The sequence below is a fragment of the Zootoca vivipara genome, chromosome 6, assembly GCF_963506605.1.
Source record: "Zootoca vivipara chromosome 6, rZooViv1.1, whole genome shotgun sequence".
Taxonomy (NCBI): domain Eukaryota; kingdom Metazoa; phylum Chordata; class Lepidosauria; order Squamata; family Lacertidae; genus Zootoca; species Zootoca vivipara.
Window position 1 is genome coordinate 24,022,937 of NC_083281.1, and position 18,872 is coordinate 24,041,808.

The window sequence follows — 18,872 nt, forward strand, 5'->3', positions numbered from 1 at the left end:
GGGGTCCATTTCCCTTAACCTTTAACAATTCTCAGCACTCTTAACAGACTTCACTTCCCAGGTTTTTTGGGGATGGCATAACTTTTTTAAGTGGTATCATAATGCTTTAAAGGTACATGTGGATGTGGACAAAAGAAGCGAGAGACTCTCTCTCTCTCTCTCTCTCCCTCTCTCTCTCTCTCTCTCTCTCACACACACACACACAGAGAGAGAGAGAGGGAGAGAGAGAGAGGGAGAGGGAGAGAGGGGGAGAGGGAGAGAGGGAGAAGGTCAAACATACACTACACATTTCAAACACTCTAATACTCCTTTAACAGCCATGGGTCCCCCCCCCAAAAAAAAGAAATCCTGAGAACTTCATTTTGTTATGGGTGCTGAGAATTTTTAGGGGATCCCTCACAGAGCTACAATTCCCAGCACCCTCAACAAAATATGGTTCCCACGATTCTTTGCAGGAAGCCGTAGATGTTTTAGTTATAGTACTATAAATATATGTCATGGATGAGAGCAGAAACTGTTCTGTGTAGGGTCAATTCCTTTATGGATGAGGGACCTGGGAACTTGGCAAGTTTGTTGGACTACAGATCCCATTATCCCTGATGGTTGGCCATGCTGGCAGGGGCTGATGGATGTTGGAGTCCAACAACGTCCGGAGTTCCCCAGCCCTACATTTAAAACAGCTGACACACAAGCGTATACTTTAAATAATATAAAAATAGTTTATTAAGATAAATAATGTTCAAACGCGTATAAGGATAATAAAATAAAGGGCAGTGACTACATCCTGTGGTTAACAAACTTCAGGAAGTCCAAACCGGAATGGCGTCTAGATAGTGCCTTGCACAATTTCCCACGTCTGATGGAACTTCTGGTTTTCTGAACAGTCTTGTGTTTGCTTCCCAAAATTGCCTCCCAGATCTTAAACAGACAATGGGACAAATCCTTGTTTCTTGAAAGAGTCCTGCAGTCCTCCACAGCAGTGCGAAAAGAATAAATAATAAGGCGGGACGTTTCTGTTTTGCATATATCTGTTTTCGAAAATGAAAGAAAAGTTATGGCCCCCAGGATTTCTCTAGTCAGGAGAGGTGTCGAGCTCCTCTGCCTTAATTTGCAACACAGAGAGCAGAGAAGAGAACGCAGGAGTCCTGAGTCTCGCTCTTCCCCAGCCGCCACTCTCCACTCCACTCCTTTCTCAACAAATAACGTACTGCCTGATTCAGTACTCAAAAGCAAGCCTTGCTTTGTGCAATGGGGCTTCTTACCCAGACATCAGAATGTAAGAAGATGGCCCCATCTACTGTAGGTCAGCATCCTGTTCTCACAGTGGACAACCCTCAAGCAGGAGCCAAACAAAAGACGACTCTCCCCTTCTCTCGTTTGCAGCAACTTTAAAAAGAGAAGGTCGTGGAACTTGTGCTTGGTTAGAACTTCAACCTGGAAGGTCTGCCTCTTAATCCCCAAAGTGTTATAGGAGTGGGCTGTAGTTCCTCGGTGGTGTGGGCAAAGGCACTCTGTGTATGCTCAGAGGCGGTCCATTCTTATGTCGCGTGTTTTCTTCACAGCTGCATTCTAATATTGGAAGACGGGGAGAAAACCCTGGAACATCCTGGCCTGGAATATGCCCTGATCTTAGCGGTGGAGATCAGGAGCTCTCTGAGGAGAGGAGAAAGGTCAGAAGGATCAAAAGACCCATTGAGAGCAAAGTGTGCTGGGCTGAGACTCTGCAGCTGGCTTGGCTCCTAGGGGATGGTTTCAGCGTCCCATCGACAATCCAATTGTTGCAGAGGTCACCAGTGCAGCAGCGGCTGTGAATAGCACCCAGGTTCTTGTAGACGGAAGTGTAAGGACTGTCACACCAGGATGGCGAAGCACAACCCTTGACGGCAGAGATTTGCCCAGTAGAGCCTGAATGTGGAAATGAGCAGTGATTAGTGACAGATGGGGAGAAATTGGTTTCAGTTCTCATTTAAATGCCAATTTTCTCCCCATTGCACACTTTCTGAAACAATTTGAGAATCAAAACGCAGCCATATTCTGGAATGCACACTTTTCCAAATGTCGCGATGCAGTTTTCCAATGGGTACAAAAATGCGTGTGCATTCAAATGCATATATTAGTGAAAACAACATGCAAGCATGCATTATGAGAAACAGTTGAAGGGGTATGTTTAGCCTGGAAAAGAGCAGACTGAGAGGAGATACTACAGCCCTCTTTAAATATCTCAAGGGCAGTCATATGGAAGAGGGAACAAGCTTGTTTTTTCCTGCTTCAAAGGGTGGAACTTGAAGCAGTGGCATCAAGCTACAAGAAAAGAGATTCCAACTAAACACAGGGATAACCTTTTGATGGTAAGAGCTGTTCGACAGTGGAATGGTCTCCCTTGAGAGGTTGTGGACTCTCCTTCCTTTGGGTTTTTAAGCAGAAGTTGGATGGCCATCTGTCATTGATGTTTTAGTTGTGATTCCAGCATTACAATTCTAGGATTATAATAGGGGAAATATGCTTTGCCAAAATGTGTACTTTAGGCAAAAATGCATTGAAAGCATGTATATAAAGACAAATCCATGCTAAAATGCTGGTGGATTCTCATGAGGACTTTACCAAAAACAAACAAACAACCCTCTCCAACTGGTGTGGAATGTGGGGACCTGAATTTAAGATTGAAAAAAAAATGAAATTGATAGACTCTGACTGGGAGCCTTTTTGGACATCCTCTCCTGCTTGTATCTCATCATCTGACTCCTGGTGACTACTTGGATCACTTTGTTGCTGAACCAAAAGGTAAGTGTACGTTGTGGAGGATTTCCACCCTGTGCATGTGTGCATGCCCCCGCCCCGTTCCATGAACACCTGTCCAAAGAGTGACATTGAGCAGGTGAAACTTTCCTTAGACTTTCCTTGTAGAAGTCTGAAGTCTGCTTGGAAGGCCTTAGATGTGAGCTACTGAGGAACCGCTTGTCAAAGGGGGGTGGGGAATGGTCAGGGGCGTCTTAGCCATAGAGGCTACTGGCGCAAGGCGCCATGGTGGCAAGTTTTGGAGGGTGCTGGAGGGCGCCTCCGCCATGCTGCGCCGCGCCCTCCTGCTGGAGGAGCCGCCCTGAAACCCCGCTGTCAACTCCACCCTCGCCTGCCTCTTCTCCGGCTACATCAGGCCTCTTCTCGGGCTGCAGGCGCCGTTGCAGGGGAGCCAGCCCTGAGCCTCCTGTCAGCGCAGCACCCAGGGCTCCCTGGTGGCAGCACCGTGCAGCCGCTTCAGCCGAGCAGGTGGAGGCGGACCACAGCTGGCAGCGAGTCCGGCGGAGCGCGAGTATGGCGTCACCGGCGTCGGTCCTGCCCGCGGTAGGCAAGAAGCAGAAGGCGCGCCATGTCGGGGGGACGGGGACGGCGCCTCGGAGGAGCTGAAGCGGCAGCTGCTGATCGGCCAGTTCGTGGTGGCCGCTGGCTGCGCCATTGACCAAGCCTGGCAGCTCCTGCAGGCCGCCCACTGGCAATACGAGGTGGGCCGCAAAGGGGCCCAAGGGAGAGGTGCTGTCCGCCCCGGAGGGAAACATGGGGGTGTGGGCGGGGTGCCCGAGGGATCCCTGCACCACGGTGCCATTTAAGCTTAAGACGGCCCTGGGAATGATTATAGCTCTAATATGTCTTGTTGGATTTGGCCCTGACTCAGCAGCATGACCTCCCCCTTCCCTATCTTTCTGGCAGACTGTCTGCCTCCCCATGCCAGTTTTGAGAGCATTGAAATGATGTGCATTCACCTAAATGGATGTAATTGTTCCCACCCCTTCAAAGAACACATAATTGTCCTATCCCAGTGATTTACAACCAGTGTTCCGTAGTACCCTGGGGTGCCTTGAATGATGGTCAGGGGTGCTGCAGTCAACACAGGCCTCTGTCCCTCTTTCTTTCTTTCTTTCCTTCCCTCCCTTCTCTGATGCCCTCTCGTGTCTCTGCCTCCCAAAGGCTGGTGCAGCTGTTCGTTGCAACAGCCCTGGCTACAAGTTCCCCAGGCGAATAGTACCTCTGGGGATGGCCAGGGGGTGCTTCCCAGGCCCCTGTGGGGCACTGTGAAGAGGCACCTCTCTTGAGGGCAGGGAGGGCAGGTCAGAGACCAGGAGTGGCAGCAGCAGCTGGCCAAGAAGAGGGGAGAAGAGAGGAGGGAAGACTCCACAAGGGAGGGTGTTTTTTAAAAAAGGGGTGAGAGGCTGCCAGCTCTGCAGGCAAGGGTTGACATAACTTTGCTCCTGAGCCCCACATGGGTGCCGCAGAAAGAAGGCACTTGGTCAAGGGAGCCGTGGGCTCAAAAGGGTTGAAAACCTCTGCTCTGTGCCTCTTTCTGTTGGGATTAACCTGGTCACATTAAACTCCAGATGGAGTGAGAAAGAATGAGTAGATGATACTCACCATGTATCCCTGAGGCCTCTAAGCATTGGGTCATCACACCCTGGCACTGCACCTTAGTGATGTCATCTGGGGAACAACCATGGGTGGAATTCCCCTCACAACTGAAACACGTGACCCCATTTGGGTGGGGTGGGGTATCCTTGTAGTCTGTAGGCAGAATGAGTGAATATTCTCAGTACCATCATAAAGTTCACCCCAGGCTGCCTGCACCAAGGCCACATATTTATGGCTTTAAATTTGGGTCCTTTTTAAAAAATAAAAAATAAAAATGGAAGCCATTATTAAAGGGGTGCAACCACAGTGTAGCACTATCCCAGGGCATCATGGGTAATAAAAGAAAGAAATTGTGGGCGCCAGCCCAGCAGCCACCTGAAAAGACACTGTATGGCAGGTTTAAGCCATGGTTTGTTGAACAAATTTTGAGGTAACCATGGGTTATTTCCCCCAAACTTGTTTCCCCAAAGTTTGGTTTCTTTTCCAGCTGTTCCTACACCATGCCTTTGTAGCCGGGTTAGGGTGGTCAAAGAAACTATGGTTAGGAATTGATGTTGGGTTCACGCATCATGCTGAGACATTGTTAAAACAAACCAAGATTTCTAATGTAACAAGTAACAATAGCTTTGAATCATGAATTGTTGGCAGGAAATAGTTGAACTCTTGAGCAGGGTTTAGGCATGATGCTGAGCAATGGTTTAAACCAGGGTTTCCCATAATCGGGTCTTTGGCTGTTTTGGGATTACAACTCCCATCATCCCTAGCTAGCAGGACCAGCTTGATGGGAATTGTAGTCCAAAAACAGCTGGAGAGTTTTCCCAAGTTTGCGAAACCCTGATTTAAACAATCCTTTTGCAATCCATGGATTAGCATTATGTGTGAACAACACCTGTGGGGCTAGTGAGTTTTGCCTTGCCCAGGGCCAGTCCAAAACCTTTTGGCACCTGAGGCAGACCCCAAAATTGCACACACACACACCATGAAGAAATAAGGGGTAAGGGAAGACCTACATCAGGAACAAAGGGGGAAGGAAGATCTATACAGGAATTTGCTGCCCTGGTGGATTCTGCCACCTGAGGCAGTCATTTCACCTTGCCTCATAGGTGGGCCAGACCTGACCTTGCCCCCAAACTGATGGGGTTTCAGCCCTCCTTTTGACCCTAATCCCCCCACTTCATATTTAGATTCTGGGTGGAATAAAGAATTTACTAGCTCTCGGACCCACATCTGATTACAAAAAACACAGGCTAGGTAGCAACCATATCAACAAGCAGTATGTATTTAGTATTTGATATTTAACTTGCGGCAGTCAGGAAAGCTGCATGTGTTGACTTTAAAGACACAACACAGCTGTTAAAAGCACCAGGCTTCTATATTATATAACAGATGCCACCTGACCACCCTTGGTTCTGAGCCTCATTCCCTTTAATAGCAAATTCAAGTGCTGATGCTGTGCTGATAGGATAGGAACTTAGGGAGGTATTGGCATGCTAGGGAGAACTCTGAAGTTTTCAGAAGAACAAAAAATATATACACACCCCACCCTGCTCAACAGCCCAGTGAGGACTGAGGATGCTCAGTGGCTACTACAGACCCTCCAAGTGTCCCTATTTTCCAGGGACAGTCCAGGATTTACAGAAGCCATCCTGGTTTCTGATTTGATCCTGATTTGATTCCTTAGGACGTCTCTGTTTTCATCAGAAAAATGTTGATGGGTATGGAGTTATGCAACCCCGAAGCCAAGGAGATAAGTAACTATACAACCTTTAGAAGAAATTTGAAGGCAGCCCTGTCTGTATAGGGAGGTTCTTAAATTCCAGAGTGGAATTATTATGAAATAGGGTGTCCCTATTTTCGTTGGAAAAATTGTTGAAAAGTATGGTGCTATATTTGATGGTCATCTGGAAAAGGGAAATAGAAAACTATGGGGGTTCAGGGGAATGAATTGGTTTGCTAACACTTTATAGTATCACACAGAACCATAGCTGCCAAGTTTTCCCTTTTCTCACGAGGAAGCCTATTCAGCATAAGGGAAAATCCCTTTAAAAAAGGGATAACTTGGCAGCTATGCACAGAACTATGGTGGAATCTGGACACATATTAAAAAATGTTGTGAAAATGGCTTTTTAAAAACGTTTTGAAAAATACTCTGAATTTTCCATAGTTCACCATCACCATCTAGGTTCACATTTGCAACACACTTAAAACATTTTATTTGCAGCTGTATAGTTGAGTCCTCTGTCTTCCCCCTTGAGCAAGAACAATGCCATCAGGAGTTGGCAAAATACACAGAAACATTTCGTTGCTTCTGGAATCCAAAACCTTACCTTGCGTGCCATCATTGCACTGGCTGGAATTGCAACATTTGATCAGATGGAAACTGTTCTGGTTGTGGAAGCCCAGAGGCTCCTGGCAGTGGGTGAGCGAGCTGCAGCCTTTGATGCGTTGTTGGTCCCCTGGAAACTCTGCCAGTTGGGAGAAAACAGTGGCTGTAATTGTGGCCTTTTGTCTCTACGAGGCACTGGTGCAAATTTCATTGCAACAACCTCTCTTAGGAGGTTAGGAAGAACCCCATCAAACCAAGGCCTTCAGGAGCTCACCTTCTGTCCCAGTGAAGGACGTGATGTCTATGCACTTCTCCTCTGGCCGCGCGCAGCGCATCTGCATATGGCTGGAGTTGTAGCAGGTCTGGTCGGCTGAGCTGCAGGAATAGCAATTCAAGGGATTTGGTGGGCGACCGCGAGCAGTGAGCATGTCCACGACTGCAGTTTGAAGAAAGGAGCAGGGAGAGAAGCAGAAAGAAAAATCAGGGCTGAATTTATTAGGTGAACCACAGTCACAAAGCATTTGGATATATTTTCATCTGACTGGGATCAAACAATTTTATATAGGCGCATGGATTTAAGGAGACCAAGCCTACACAGTCATGCAATCTTTTATTTTGTCAGCATGTAAATCTTATTTTTTATGTGCGTTCACTTTTCCCATTAAACAAAATAATATGAGTAGAAGAGAAAGTCTAGATAGATGCATTCTTCTTTCTTTTCTCCCTCCACCTGCTTTATTTGTGTTTTTCGTTACTTCTTGAATTTCACACACACCTTAAGCAAAATGAGAATTGGCGCTGAGTTCACTTGTATAAAAATCTACATCTAAAAAACTCTGCATAAAGTTTCTTTAAAGTGTTGACAGTTTGTTCTAATGTAGGAACCCACCCTGGGACTTTAAGGTAAAGGGCAGGTGTGACGTGTTTGGTTTTTTTTGTTTTGTTTTTAAAGAAATGTTCTGTTGTATTTTGCTTCTCCAAGCAGGCCGCTTGAAAGGTTAACCCAGTCTCCCTGGTGACTGGCAGCAACATTCCGCTGGAGGTGGGACTGCCGAGGGTTTAAAATATGATGTGCAACAGTTATGTGAGTTGGTGGTTGGGGGTTTTTCTGTGTGGGAGCTTGGGTGGTTGTGGAGAAGGTAGATTTTAGAGTAGATGAAGTAGTGGATAGGTATTCTGTTATTTGATTACCAAGAACGTTACCTGTGAAGTTAAGTTTGTACCAATGTTACCAGAAAGCAACCATTAAGATTCAAGCCAATAAATATCCATCTTTAAAGTGTCACATTAGTAATCGTCTATTTCATTTTCCAGCTAAGGTACCCAGGAACCCAGGTGGTGGGGAACCCTTTTAAACTGTCAAAACTGCCTTTTAGAGGAGAAAGGTTAGTTTGTGGCTGAGAGTGCACCAAGAAAGGGGGGGGGCTAAAGGAGGAGACAGGTTCTGAGCGATAATAAAGTTACCTCAGGAAGGAGGCTAGCTTTACAGTAAGGGAGGTTCTAGTGAAGGGAAACCCTTATCTGAGCGCACATAGGAACAGTCTTATTTATAGCCCCAAGTCTATACAGTATAGGTACCTGGTCACGTTTAGGCTGGAAGAGGACTCTCTTTTATTTTTGAAAACCCACAAGTGCTAGAGGGTTTAAAGAAAGGCTAGAGGGATAAGTGGGAGGTTTGATTTACCTCAGAAATCTCTGCTAGTGCTTTTAATAATTGAGAGGTCAGAGTTATAAGACGGAAAGTGAGAGGGACTTTCGTCGCAGCAGGCAATAAGTAAATAAATAATGTGTGTCCATAGTAGTGGCCAGAGGAGGAATGACCGCTGGGAGGAACTCAGAGAGACGAAATGTCAGGGTGCATCTGCAGCAGCACAAATTGTATGCCTTCATCTGCCCCAGCTGCAGAAAAATATGTCTCTCCTGTATCAGTTTCTGCAGCCACAGCAGGCACTGTAGCTCTCCAATGGTTTGATTTCATTGTCCTCCATTGTCTCTTGAGACAGACGAATGCCAGCCGGGCAATGCCAACTTGACGTTTGATAAATAAAATTTAATGTGCATGGCGAGGGAAACATCAGGGCTGAAACTGTGACCCGGTTACCGAAATTAGCTGATCTAATTGCATGAGGTTTAGTGGTTCAAATGCATGCATGTGAATGGATAGAAGAAAAAGGCTTACTTTGGTCTTGGGACCAGCCTTTCCCAGCCTGATACCCTTGGGAAGCTGTTGGACTCTGTAGCCCCAGCCAGCACGGATATGGTGGGGTTTGCAGCTTCCCCAACACCCTGTGACAGAGGAGTCATTTGGCATGGGGGTGATTCAGCTCGGCTCCAGGGGTGAGGCTGCTTACACACCAGAACAGGTGTTGGGGCAAAGGCTTACTGCCCCTCCACCTGTTCCAAACCCACCCTCGCAGTTGCTTTTGGGAAAACAAAATTCTCCTGGGAGTTCTGTTCATGCGGTTCCAACTTAATGTGCAGCATGGCCTGCAGAGCAAATCCTCTCCGCTCACATGGACTGACCGTTTAGCACCCCCTGGTTGCAGAGCTCAGTCCCGCAGTGCTCCTCCGCCAAGAACACGACCTGGTTGCCAGAGAGGTGGGAGATGGAGCTGTTTGGCTTCCCACCCACATCGCAGCCCTTCAGGATGTAACTGGAGATCTTAGATCCTGCAAGGAGAGAGAGAGAGAGAAAATGAAGGCACCGTTCTTGCCCCCCCCTTTCTTAGAAGGCAACATTCCTAAACACAGACTTAGTGCTCATAGCATAAATCCTGTTTCACAGCTTACAGATATGCAAACCAGATTAGTTCTCAGTTTTGGCCCTCCCCTTGTGGTTCTGTTTGGTTGTCACAGACTGTGGCACATATAAGTTTGTACATAGTCATCCTTCGTTGAAATAAAATTTATTGACATTTAAAAAGTTGGTGCAAAGCTTCTCCAGAGTCCGGAGTGTGGGTGGCGTCACAAGCACTTGCCAATAGGTGCTCGTCACCGCCACTGTCCACACACAACATGCTATAGACCAGCAAAACAGTGTGTTGCTGCTTCACTTCACACACAGAAGATATAAATACTGAGGGCTACCAGAGCTTCTCGCTCTGATTGCCAACACCCACCCCACCCCACCCCTCCCCTTTGCCCTTTGGCCACCAGCCCTTCCCCCACACCTGACCAAATCCCTTTTATTCACTTGCAACACAAACAAAAACATTACAAGCAGACCCCCACTGATAAAAAAAGGAAAATATATCTCGAAAATGAAACAATAAAGTAAGTTTCTTCTCCTTTTACTGGGTGATCTCCCAGTTCTGGTATCATGAGGAGAAGAGAGTTCTCCTTTCTCTCCATTTTTCACATCCTTCTAAAAACATCTATCTCAGGGTTTGGGTGTCTTTTCCCTTCTGAGGCAAGTTTCCTTTCTGGGCAACTTTCCAGGCACCGCATGCCACTGGTGGGTGGGGCCAGAGGCTAAAGTGGGCGGAGTTACCTTTGTTTGGTCGGCTAGTTTCTACACCAGGCATAGGCAAACTCGGCCCTCCAGATGCTTTGGGACTACAACTCCCATCATCCCTGACCACTGGTCCCGTTAGCTAGGGATGATGGGAGTTGTAGTTCTAAAACATCTGGAGGGCCGAGTTTGCCTATGCTGTTCCACACCATGCTCCATCCAGCCAAGCATGAAGCATTGGCAGAGTTCAAGCCAAGCAAAAACCTTTGAGGAGGGTGCAAAGCTGGGCTTATGAAGGGCATGATTCAAGAGGTGGAACGAGGGAGTTTGTCCTCGAGGGCTGCCTTTGACACTCATTCTGCCTAAGCTGAGGTTCTTCACCTCTGCTCTCCAGCTCCTTCTCATCTGCCTCGTCCTCCTCCCCTTCCAATCCTCACAGCCAAAAATACTCACGGGCCAGTATAGTCATTATGGTGGTACTGCATTGCTCTTGGTACTCTTCGCAGGTCTCCGTTTCCTGGCAGTCGCTGTCGCCATCACAAGCATAGCATTCAAGTCCAGCGACTGAGAGAAGAGAAGGGAAGCCATTAGCAAACCAGGTTCAGCATAATGCAAATTGGGGTGTATATGTGTGTGTGTCCCTGACCTTTTTGAATCTGGGGGCTAGGAAACTCCTCTAGTGGCCACAAAAAATGCCCATTTCGCAGGAGAAATGCTGACAATCTGACCAGCACCTAAAGATGTGTAAAGATGGTGCCAAGTGAGCCTCCCTGGGGAGAACATTCCACAAGTGGGGAGCCACCACTGAAAAGGCCCGTTCTCATGTTGCCACCCCCGGGTCCTCCATCACACAGAGAAGGCCCACAGATGGCATGTGTGGGCTCCAGGCCATTTCGTATGGGGAGAGGCAGTCCTTGAAATGAGTGGAGCCCCTTCCTATGCCAGGTGAACATGCAGGTGTTGGCCCATGGCTATGGTGCATGACAGCACGGCATATCGAGGGGCTCACACAGAGAGCCCCACAACTTCCTCCTGCGTTCTTTCACATGAGGTGTGTGTGGGGGGTTTCCTCAGAACATGTGGGCCTTGGAATTGAGTGCTCTTCAGGGTGAAGTTGGCCTCGCTGAGATCTTACTTGTGTGGCATAGCTCACAGATGAGAGGACGAGGGACAGCGAAATGGGGAGGGAAGGGGTCAAGTCTTTGAGGCTCCATCCTTCCAGGGTTGGAGGCTCTGCTGAGCCAGGGTGCTGTTTTGTCACAAGGGTAGTGTGAGGACACGAGTACTGCTGGGGATGGGGAAATCCTTAGCCCCCTGGCATCACTCATCACGCCTTTTAAGGTTATGTTCCTGCCTGACCGGGCATTTCCTTCCTTCTGCTTGGAAATGTCCAACTCAACAGGATGTGAATATATTACACATCTGTCAGGTGTGAAGAAATGGGGTCCGGTGGCAAGGCTTTGGTCTGAGTCAGGGCTCAACAAAGGATTTCTCCAATTTAAAATTATGACTATTTTTACTTTCATGTGACAGCTCAAGAAGCAATTGTACAGTTGATTTACTGCAGGGCTGGGAAGCACGTGGCCCTCCCCAATTGCTGGACCAAGCTTGTATTCACATGCACACAACACAGCAAGCACCCAGATCCTCATAGTTTCCCCCTCAGCTGAGATTCTCCCCCTTTCTCCAGTTAAGAATAAAACACCTTGTTCTCCTTTTAGTTTGTTTGCTCCAACCATTGCACGCTGCTCTCTGCCCAGAATTAGGAGCACCAGACCTTTGTGTCAACTTAGTATTGTCTATTGTCTATTGACCATAAAGAAGGCCGATCGCCGAAGAATTGATGCTTTTGAATTATGGTGCTGGAGGAGACTCTTGAGAGTCCCATGGACTGCAAGAAGATCAAACCTATCCATTCTGAAGGAAATCAGCCCTGAGTGCTCACTGGAAGGACAGATTGTGAAGCTGAGGCTCCAAAACTTTGGCCACCTCATGAGAAGAGAAGACTCCCTGGAAAAGACCCTGATGTTGGGAAAGATGGAGGGCACAAGGAGAAGGGGACGGCAGAGGATGAGATGGTTGGACAGTGTTCTCGAAGCTACCAACTTGAGTCTGACCAAACTGCGGGAGGCAGTGGAAGACAGGAGTGCCTGGCGTGCTATGGTCCATGGGGTCACGAAGAGTCGGACACAACTAAACGACTAAACAACAAGTATTGTCTATGCTGCCTTGCAGTGGGTCTCCAAGATCTCAGCTGGAACCTCTTCCAGCTCTACCTTGGAGAGGCCAGGGATCAAATCCTGGGACATGAGATGAGGTTGAGACCAATATTTAATCCATGCAAGAGAAATGATGGTTCAGCAGCTTTTAAAATACTTTTCAGTATGTATGCTACTAGGTGAATTTCAGGGGGATCTTAACAAGTACAGTAGTCAGAGATATCTGTGTTTGTAGTTAAACTGCAGGAAACCATAATTTCAATATAAATATACTGTACCATGCTTGCAGGGGGGGGGGTATGCTTACAATGAAACTTTGACAGTTGCATACCGGGCAAATGCTCTAACCATTTCTCTCTTGCTTTTTTGCCATGGGTGATCTGCCTGCCAGTCAGCACACCACTTCTCCTCTGCTTTACACCTCTAGTCTGCACACCAGACCCACATTTTCTTGTAATGATACCAAAAATAAAAATCTAGGAGGTTTGAGAACTGAACGCCCTCCCTTCCCCCGAAAGTTACACATTCTGATCACAACTGAACTTTGCTCCTCTCCTCTGCTGGAAAACAACTGAGGATTCTAAAAAAGACATAACCACCATTCTGGGGGGAAACACACCAATGTGATACAGCAGACAGCCGTTAGGCAGAAGATAATCTGTAAGACACACACACACACACAAGACTTACCGTGGGCTACCATCAAAGACAGGGAGAAGCTGAACCAAAACAATTCCATGGATGTGGTTTAGAAGGGAAGTTATTATTTCCTTCTAATTCACAGATCTAGCTTGCTGTCCCCGGCTGGTTCCTCTGTTCTGTACAGGAAGAATGTTCTGCCAACCTCTCTCCCTCTTTCTCTCTCTGCTTATTCCTTAAAAAAAGAAAAAGAAAACTCTTTCCCCCCTCTGGCCCCACCCCTGAAATCAATTGGAAAGGAACTTTTATCATTTCTGCTATGCAGAACTCAGAGGGTGACGCAGTCAATGATGTGACTGATGCAGGAAGAGGGAGGGGGGGAACTGAGGGAAAGTGGTGACAGTTTTCCTTTGTGTGCTGGTTATGTCTTAAAGGTTTCAAGGCTCTTCGCTGAAATGCACTGTCATCGTCAGCACAGAGCCCTGGAGAATGTGAAACCAGAATGAAGAAGAAGCAAGCCTCACCTCCACTGAGCCCTTGCAGTCCTGGGAGGGAGGGAGGGAGGGAGGGAGATTAAATAAAAAGCAGGAATGGGGCAAGGTTCCATGTTCTTGCCTTTTATACGATTTTAGAGCTGGGGAACATCATCTTGGACACCTCCACCCTTCTGCCCCTATGGAGCCCCGGGTGGCCAACTGGTGTAGCATTTGAAACAAAAACAAATTTCACCCCAGGTGAAAATCGTGCAAACGGGGGGGGGGCATAGTACAAGGCTAGGGGGCCACAGAGGGAAGTGAGAAGTGGAGGGGAAAATCTTTTTTATATAAAAAAAAATCCTGATTGACGGGGTATCCACTTGGCCAATCACAAGTGAGTAGAGGGCAGCCCAGTAGGGCTAATGCGCTCTCTCTCTCTCTCTCTCTCTCTCTCTCTCTCTCTCTCTCTCTCTTTGCCACATGTGTTTTCTTAGAGCAGTGCTGGTTTGTTTCCGGAGGGAGAGGGCAATTGCTGAGCCTCCCATTTTGACCAGCAGAGCCCGTGATCCAGAACCCCCAGGTCAGATAAATGCAGCTGTGGGGTGGCAATGGGTAGGGCTGGGTGAGCCAGAGCTGCTTGTTGCTGCCGCCAGTGCTGGGCCCAGTGGATCAGTGCCTTCGGATGTTGCCAAGGGGTGCAGGGCCCATCAGCAATGTTGGCTCGTTTCTGCAAGGTGAAATCCACCCCAGCGCTTAGCTGAGCGGGGTCATCTGGAGCTGCTGACTTACATCTAGTAAATAACTGTCTACTCAGAAGAAAGCTGCATTGAGTTCAGTGAGCCGTACTCCCAAGGTAAGGGTGTGTGGAAGTTCCTGCAGCCAATCAGAATCCGCGGAAGCCCTGCTGGATGTCCGGCTTCCAAAAATAGTTCACAAACCGGAACAGTCACTTCCAGGTTTGCTATGTTCGGGAGCCAAAACATTAGGGAACTAAGCTGTTTGACTTCCAAGGTATGACTGTACTTTGCAGTGCCTACTCAGAAATAAGCCCCAGCCCCACTAAGTTCAACAGGACTTGCTCTCGATAAGTGAGCGTAGGATTTCAGGTGTACATGAACAAACACACAAGTAGACTCTTGGTGATGTAGCATGAATCACCGTCTATTGTGAACCACACACTGAGCACAGCATCTGACTCAGCCTGGTGAAGTTCCCTCAGGCCTAAAAATTTAAATTAAAGGCAGCTTTTAAGGAAATGAATGCTGGCACTGAATTTGATGGGTCTACTTGAAAAGGCATGTGTGTTTTAGTCAGGCACCGAAAAGAATACAGAGAAGGTGGCTGCTTGATCTCAAGAGGCAGGGAGTTCCAAAGTGGATCTCAATGGATGACTGTGTTTTGACTTGAGTATTTTTCCAGAAAGTTCAAATGAGGTAATTTGTGCGTTTAAAGGCAAACTGAAATGAATTCCTCCATAGTCCCTTACTGTGGCTAACGTTCCATCACTTAATTGTCTCTTTATGGTGGCTGATGGTGGTTTTAAAATTTCAATGGTTGGCTTTAAATAGTTAGCAACTTTTGGAATGTTTTTAGTTTTGAAGAGCAAAGTTGTTGTTGTTGTTTTTAAAATAAGCTTGTGGAGATTACTTGATGCTAGGAATGGAGGAGAATTTCGAATCAGTACACATACGAATCTGAATCTATCACATTTTCACTTTCTGAAGAATTATGCAAACCAAAACACAACTATCCTCTGAAACTTGTACATATCTGAATTTTGCAATGCAATTCATCAGCCAACCAATGTTTACCCCCCCCCCCCAAAAGCACATGTTAGGGGAAAGTGTGCATAAAAATGAATAAATTAGTGAAAAATGACGCACAAACATGCATTACGTATGGAGAAATTGTTTGCAAGGAAACATACATTGCTCACAACTGCATATAAAAAGTGTTGCTTTTAGATGAAATTTGCACTAACATGATGACTTTTCATGAGGGGTTTAAAAATAAACATTTGCAAAATGTGAAGAACTGAATTTAAGATTGGAACAATGAGAAACTGAGGAAACTGAAATGGACAGATCCTTCCATGGCTGCTTGATGCAAACACATTTGAGGAAATGCTCTTGCAGAGGAAACTACACAAAGCGCTGAACTGAATGTTGCGATGTTCTTCAGACTTTCTGCGTATGAGCAGGGCCGGTGCATCAATATAGGCGAGCTAGGCAGCTGCCTAGGGCACTGTCATGGAGGGGCACTGCCAGCCTGCCCACCGCCACCCGCTTTTCCTCCTGCTGCTGCTTGCTGCAGAGGCGCTTCCCTGCAATGCCCTGCAGGGGGAGCAGGGCCGTGCCACATGATGGAGCCAGAAATGGGGGGGGGGGCACTCAAGTCAAACCAATCAAAGTAGGCAGGGAGGAGGGGGAACCTGAGCGCGCACCCAGCTCCTTTCCCTTCCTCGCACACTTCCTCCGGCCATGCTCACTTCCTCCGAGGCGATGAGCAGCAGCAGTGACGGCACCGGCCGGCAGAGCGCCATGAGCCCAGGTATGCAAGGAAGGCGGCAAGGGCGGAGGGGCAAGAATCCGAGCAGCAGCCCTCAGGGTCAGCGGCAGAGGCAGAAGAAGCAGTGGCCACTCCGACACACAAACACACACACATATAGCATGGGAAGCGGGCGGGGAAGCGGTGACCTCATCAAACCGGATCATCACGGGAACTGTAGTCCTCCAGAGAGGGAGGCAGGAGGCGGCACTCCTCAGTTACGGCACTTCTGAAACGAGCCGACTTCTATGAACATGGACAACGCCAAGAGTCATTGGGCAGGTTTTTGTTTTGTTTTTTCAAGCACCACTTTAATTTGTTAGCTTATTTATTACAAACAATATTTTAAATCATTCCAACAACTCAGATTAATAGCACAGTAAGCCCGCAACTTGCATGTGTTTAACTTGTGTGCATTTAGCTTTATGCACTTGGCTTTTTAAAAAGTTAAAAAGGGGGCGGCCGTCTAGGGGAAAAGACTTTGGCAATCCCACCCCCCATTGCTCCCAATCTGTTTTGATTATACAGTACGCAAATTCGGCTTTGGGCGCGATCCCTGGAATGAGGGTTGCCACCTTCGGTCAGGCAAAATAAGGGACATGGGCGGCGGCGGGGGGGGGGGGATTAGGTGGCTATAAATTACTTGACCTGCTGCATAATGAAATGACTTCAAAGCAATCCATTACAATGGGTTGCTTCAAATGCTGGCCATGCTCATAGAGTAGACCCAATGAAATGTACGGCTCTAAGTTAGCAATGCACATTCATTTCAATGACTCACATCCTCCCCCACCTCCTGAATTTCTACCTGTCAAAAGAATGGTAATGTAGAAACTCAGCCGAAGAAAGAAAGAGGTGGAGGTGGCAAAAAATTCTGTTTCTTTTCCAAACAGAACTTTGCTTCCAACATCTCTTTCCATATACCTGCTAATGCCAATTCAGTCACACACACACACACACACACACACACACACACACACACCATAGTCAGACAAGTTTATCCAACTACTAGGGTTACATCTTGTCACATATTTGAGGTATTTTAAAAAAAGAATTCATCTCTTGTCTATAGGCATTCATAGAACCTTAGAATTGTAGAGTTGGAAGGGACCCTGAGGGTCATTTAGTCCAACCCCCTGCAATGCAGGAATTTTAACTAAAGCATTATTTAAAGCACTCTTACACCACTTTAACAGTCCCCCAAAGAATCTCTCATCCAAATTATATACATATATATGTTGTTGAGAACAGGATGCTGCATCCAGCCTCATGGGCGTCGCCACCAATGCCCCGCTTCATGTCCAAGGGGGCAGGTTAGGCGATAACGTGAGATTCGCCTCTGTCTGGGTGGCGAGATAGCGGAGGATCGAAAGTGAAAGCAGGCATCCGGCTGCCTCTTTCCTTCAAAGGCGAGCGGTTCCAGGAAATCAGCCCTTCTCACGCCCGGCTGGATAAATATCTCCCTGGCAACCATGAAGAATCCTCCCCAATCTGCAGACAAAAATAGGAACTTTTTACTGAATCCCCCTTGCAGCACTTTGATCCCAAACCGAATAAATTCATGCGCAAAATTACTCATTTGCAGGACCAGCTCTAGGTAGAGTCCCGGTGGCGCGGGGCGGGGGCGCCGGAGCGATCTCCGCCCCTCAGCGCCAGGGCACGCGACCTGCTCGAGACTGCCCTGCTCGTTTGTGTGCGTTGCCCTGGGAGTGGGGGTGGGCATTGAGTGGTTGTTGTTGTTGTTGTTGTTGTTGTTGTTTGTTGTTTAGTCATTTAGTCGTGTCCGACTCTTCGTGACCAGAGCATGCCAGGCACTCCTGTCTTCTGCTGCCTCCCGCAGTTTGGTCTAACTCATGTTGGTAGCTTCGAGAACACTGTCCAACCATCTCATCCTCTGACGTCCCCTTCTCCTAGTGCCCTCAATCTTTCCCAACATCAGGGTCTTTTCCAGGGAGTCTTCTCTTCTCATGAGGTGGCCAAAGTATTGGTGTCTCAGCTTCAGGATCTGTCCTTCCAGGGAGCACTCAGGGCTGATTTCCTTCAGACTGGATAGGTTTGATTTTCTTGCAGTCCATGGGACTCTCAAGAGTCTCCTCCAGCACCACAATTCAAAAGCATCAATTCTTCGGCGATCAGCCTTCTTTATGGTCCAGCTCTCACTTCCATACATCACTACTGGGAAAACCATAGCTTTAACTATACGGACCTTTGTCGGCAAGATGATGTCTTTGCTTTTTAAGATGCTGTCTAGGTTTGTCATTGCTTTTCTCCCAAGAAGCAGGCGTCTTTTAATTTTGTGACTGCTGTCACCATCTGCAGTGATCATGGAACCCAAGAAAGTAAAATCTCTCACTGCCTCCACTTCCCCTCACCAACAACCAAGGAACTCTCTTTTTATTTTTTATTTTATTTTTATTTTTTCTACTTTTTAATTTTTTTCTATTTTCTATTTTTTCTATTGTCTATTTTTATTTATTTATATTTTATTTTTTATTCCACTTATATTTTTTTCTAAAAAAGGTCAACAACTCTTGGAAATTGGGGGGGGGGGCAGAAGGTGATCTCGCCTAGGGCGCAAAAAACCCTAGCACCGGCCCTGCATATGAGGCAACTGGGGGAAAGACGAAGGCCCATACCTGCCAAGTCCGGGTCATAAATATCCGGGATCGGCAGTGCGCGCATGACCGGAAGTTGCGTGACGCAACTTCCGATGGTGCTTCGCCCTTCTATGGGCACCAGAAAATGATGGCGCCAGCGCCGGAAGTCGCTTCCGCGCATGACCGGAAACACGTAAAAGCGACTTTCGGCGCCGGCGCCGC

General features: G+C 47.4%; 1 protein-coding gene across 2 annotated transcripts; it reads right to left on the minus strand.

The window, feature by feature from the left end:
* Positions 1-496: 496 nt before the first annotated feature.
* On the minus strand, positions 497-13,395 carry LOC118087293 (urokinase plasminogen activator surface receptor). 2 transcript variants are annotated; one of them, XR_004692820.2, is made up of 8 exons: positions 13,082-13,395; positions 10,626-10,736; positions 9,245-9,391; positions 6,996-7,157; positions 6,723-6,860; positions 4,402-4,548; positions 1,263-1,905; positions 497-1,028 (listed from the first exon to the last, which is right to left on the minus strand). XR_004692820.2 is itself a non-coding variant. In XM_035119818.2 (7 exons), exons 1-7 carry the CDS (start codon positions 13,128-13,130, stop codon positions 1,643-1,645), a joined length of 1,017 nt encoding a protein of 338 aa, XP_034975709.2. In that variant the 5' UTR covers positions 13,131-13,395; the 3' UTR covers positions 497-1,642. The 2 variants fall into 2 exon arrangements, 1 of the variants encoding a protein (XP_034975709.2); XM_035119818.2 differs by having other exon boundaries at positions 497-1,905.
* Positions 13,396-18,872: the final 5,477 nt, after the last annotated feature.